This window comes from Trachymyrmex cornetzi, unplaced genomic scaffold (genome assembly GCF_001594075.2).
Source record: "Trachymyrmex cornetzi isolate Tcor2-1 unplaced genomic scaffold, Tcor1.1 scaffold392, whole genome shotgun sequence".
Lineage (NCBI taxonomy): Eukaryota > Metazoa > Arthropoda > Insecta > Hymenoptera > Formicidae > Trachymyrmex > Trachymyrmex cornetzi.
Window position 1 is genome coordinate 751,097 of NW_017298663.1, and position 4,519 is coordinate 755,615.

A 4,519-nucleotide genomic window follows, 5' to 3' on the forward strand; every position below is an offset into this window, starting at 1 on the left:
TACGAGCCAAAACAAAATAAATTTTAATGTACATATGATACAGTTGACATTAAGTAAAATAAAAGTAAAAACAAAATAAAAATATGTCTGCATCAAACTAACGTTTCAACCATCTTCGCGTCATTTTCAAAGTTATAAACAAGTACGTATATGAAAGCGGTTGACAATAGATTAACATAGATCACTAATTATAGAAGTACAACGAAAATTATTAAAAATAGACCTTCGTTGTTCAGGCCCTGATTTCAGTTGTATATAGTCGACGAAAGGTAGATCCTGGATTTACGCCAAACATTCAAATATCGCTGAGTATCCAACAATGAATAGATGTAGTTATCAAAAAATAAATCCTGGATATACGCCATGGTTCGATTACAAAAAGTATTCGCCAAATATAAAAAAGTCGCTGATAATGCCATTAAGTAAGCCAAAGTAACAATCTTTCTTACAAAAGGTTAATTCAGATTCTACAGTATAAAATTGAATAATATAAGAATAAATGTGTATAAAATTTAGTTACCAACAAAAACATGCGAACATATATGTGTATAGTAAAATTTAGTAATATAAATAAAAATTATTATATAAATAAAATTTATTTTTATATTTTTAAATACACAACAACATAAAGCAGTAAACTTTTTTTATTAATAACTTTTTAATAAGTAACGAGCACCAACTAAACCCTGTTGGAGGTCACTTAGAGTCACGACCTTGACGACATGTCATGGGTCATCGAGGCTAAATCCTTGTTTACTCATCTTTTTACTTGTATAAATTATATCGGAAACTTGAAACGTAATCAAACTAAAGCTGAAATAATACCACAGTAAGCAGTGCACAATTTATGCAAATATATTTAGAATTTACATATTAAATATTGTTAGGCACCGAGGTCTAGCCTCGATTATATTAACTTTTATTTATTTATTTGATTTATTTATATAACGATCTAGATTAATTTATTGTTTAAATATGTGACATATGATTACTAATTTAAATTTTTTAAAAGGATATAGTGCCAAAAAATAATAAGACAATATGATAAATAATTAAATTTTTCTATGTTTATCGTTATTCTGCAGGCAATATATCATTCGAGCCCAGCTCTGCATTTTCTGCGAGCTTGCAAGCTGATCGGAGTGCCGACTAGTGAATACGTGATCAGAACACAGCCAACAGAAGGCTGTCTCTCGACATTAGAAACAGGCGCAAGTGCGCTTTCGATTCTGGAAGGCGATCCCGAACTGAGAAAGAAGATGTTGGGTCCACTACATTATTTGTGTAGGCAAGTATATAAGTTCCTTTCAAATATAGCCGTTATAAAGAAAACTTTTTAGAATAAATACACTTCCATATAATTGAAGAAAGAAGATAAAAAAGGAAAAATAATAAATCAGTAACACTGACCTGCAAAATTTGATTCATTGAGATGTAGAAGTGATTTCTGATATAAATTTTTTGCGTTGAGTCCTGGCTACAGAAATTGTCTAACACGTCAGAATTTTGAGATATTCTAATCTAAAAATGCCGTTTTTTTAACAGATTATATATATATATATATATATATACACATCTTCAAATTACATCTTCAATTACAATAACTTTGAAACGTGAGGATATCCGTTGATGTGGCCAATAAATTCGGATTTGTCATAAAAAAAATCTATAGAAATACATTCATATATATATTTTCTGAATGATCAAATATTTACAACTACAGGAATAAATTATATTAACATATTCCACGTTCTTTAGTAGGTAAACACCGAACGCTTCATTGGACTGATTTTTTTAACACTTTGTATCAAAGGGTTTTTTGGGTTGTTGATTATGAATTTAAAGTAGAAATTTAAACATTTAAAATGATGAATCCAATATGGTGGTTCAAAGCTTAAAAAATCGTTATAATTATAATTGTAATAATACACAAATATAAATTAATAAATATAATTTAAAACAACTTTAAATTCATAATCAGCGATCCAAAAAAATCTTTTGATGCAAAATGTAAAAAAATCAGTTCAATGAAGCATTCGGTACTTGTCTGCTAAAGAACATGGATTTTGTTAATATAATTTATTTCTGCAGTTATAAATATTTAACTATTTTGGAAAATACATGTATGCATTTTTGTAGATTTGTTCATAACGAATCTGAATCTATTGGCCAAATCAATAGATGCAAAGTTATTGTTAATTTGAAGATGTCAAAAAACTGTTTTTTTTTTGTACATTTAGGTCAAAATATCTCAATGTCCTGATGTCAAATTTCTGTGGCCAGATTCGGATTCAGCGCAAAAAATTACGTCGGAAACCACTCCTACATCATAGTGGATTTTCCAAAGTTTCATTTTTACAGGCCTGTGTAATTATACTCGATACAATACATAAAAAATTAATTTATGATTAGTTTATCATATATGAATGACGAAAACCATTTGAAGAACTATTCCTTCTTTCAGATTTCAATTAGAAAATGGTGCGGTAACACATCAGAGCAAAGAATTTCTTATCAAACAGAAAACTTATCCCAAATTAATAGGCAAAAGACTCGCCAAACAATTACATATCTTACCGGACAGTACCTCATAATATTAAGATATATTTAAAAATATAGATAGATAAAAAATATAAATATCTTTTATGAACTTCATATAAAATGAACTTCATATGAGGTGAAAAGAAATACTGCGTGAAGTGTTAGATATATATAGTATTATATATATATATATATATGTACATATATATTTTATATATATATATATATATATAAGTTTTAATAAATTTTCTATTTTTACAGTTACAGAGTGAGACTGAGTCTTAAGAGATATTTTCTACTCTAGTGACCCGAAAAAATGCTTTTTTTTTTTAATATTAAAAACTAATCTTTTTGAAAATTTACATATCTTTGTACTTATGTTTTACCATGGATTCTTACTTTTGTGACTTGTTTTAATTATATGCTAATATTTTTGAATACTGAATATTCAATTCTCTCTCTCTCTCTCTCTCTCTCTCTCTCTCTCTCTCTCTCTCTCTTTTTCTTTTTGTAAATATATAGATTTCCGCATTTGTAGAAATATGATTCTACAGGATATTCCGCGTAACTGTCATATTTTTTAGATTATTTCAATAGTTTAAAATAAATTGAAAGGTGAATATTGTAGAATATTCATCTGTTTCGTACAACATACGATAAAAACTCTACCGAAGATAGGGTGGCCCTCGCTTCGCGTAAAAAGTCATGCGCCTCTAAGCAGGAAGGAGGTGGGATGGAACTCCTTTCACATAAAAAGTTATACACCCCTAGTATGTACCTCTCTCCTGCTTAGAGTCATCCGACCTTCCATGCAAAACGGAGAAATAATTACGAACTTTGAGATTGTTAATAACTTTTTAACGAATAACGAGCGATGGCTAAACCTGTTGGAAGTTACTCAGGGTCATAACCTTGACAACATATGTCAAGGTTAAGTTGATCGGCTAGGTGTAAGTGTTCGTTTTTGTAAAATTTTAGTTTTTATTGTTTAATCTTTCAAGCTTTCCTTAATATAGCAAAAAAAAAAACAAAGATTAAACATTTTACTATTTTACGAATATTGAATGAACACAATCAAACAAATGTTCATTAATACAATCAATCATTCGTTACTATATTGAACTTAAATTCTATTTCTCCATTTTGTGGGAGAAAGGTAAACGACCACGAAAGTGTACTTTTTTTTGTAACATTGGATACTGTACGAAATAGATGCACTCCTTGTCTCGTATATGGATCCCAGGACACACGTTTGCTAGGTACTATTTCTTCAATCGGACCACAAGATACTGATAAATCCGAATCTAATTGCCAATCCACCCATATAGCGATGCCATTGCAAGTGCCACTGCTATAAAATAAAAAAACATGGATTTATTACCGTATAATTAAGTTATTATATATTCTGTTACACAATAAAGAATCTTTTTCATTAATTATAGAATTAAAATCTTTTTTATTATATAATTATGTTTTTAAAATCTGATGCTTAAACATTATTTTTTTCTGCATAGTCCTGCATAGGAAAATTTAGAGTTTAAAAAGGACAAAATTGCTGAATTTTTGTACAGAGATCTACGCGAATCTAGAGATCTACTGGAATTATTGGTCGTATGAGGTTCATTAAAAAACGAAATTGTGAGAAATTTTATCAGCTTCATTTTCGAACTGAACGTTCATTTCCGTACAACGAATAGTTTCTGAGATATTTGAAAAAAAAAAAGAACCGATTTTGTGCGTCATTTTTTCAAGATGGCACAGCCGCCTATGCCCTTATACATGGGGAGTTTTTATATGTTAATAAGAATTTTATTATAGACTATGCAAAAATTCAGCTTTGCAATAATTTTTTTCTTTATGTCGCCAAAAATCGTCTAATTTTCCTGGGCTAGTAAGCATCTACTCAATACAATACAGGGAATGGAAAGTTACTTTTTAAAAGTAACAAGTTACAGTTACTCGTTACCGAGTAGGAAAA

General features: G+C 29.1%; 2 protein-coding genes across 3 annotated transcripts in view; one reads left to right on the plus strand and one right to left on the minus strand.

The window, feature by feature from the left end:
- The window catches only part of Dtwd2 (DTW domain containing 2), a 7,678-nt gene extending 5,084 nt beyond the window's left edge, over nucleotides 1-2,594 (plus strand). For both annotated transcript variants that reach the window (XM_018512164.1, XM_018512163.1), the window contains 2 exons: nucleotides 1,086-1,288; nucleotides 2,465-2,594. In XM_018512164.1, the coding sequence (XP_018367666.1) occupies nucleotides 1,086-1,288; nucleotides 2,465-2,594 (333 nt within the window). The remainder of the gene's footprint in view (nucleotides 1-1,085; nucleotides 1,289-2,464) is intronic.
- Nucleotides 2,595-3,566: 972 nt separating this feature from the next.
- Art7 (arginine methyltransferase 7) overlaps nucleotides 3,567-4,519 on the minus strand; it is a 9,719-nt gene continuing 8,766 nt past the window's right edge. The window contains exon 9 of the mRNA XM_018512167.1: nucleotides 3,567-3,892. Within this exon, the coding sequence (XP_018367669.1) occupies nucleotides 3,640-3,892 (253 nt within the window). The 3' untranslated portion in view covers nucleotides 3,567-3,639. The remainder of the gene's footprint in view (nucleotides 3,893-4,519) is intronic.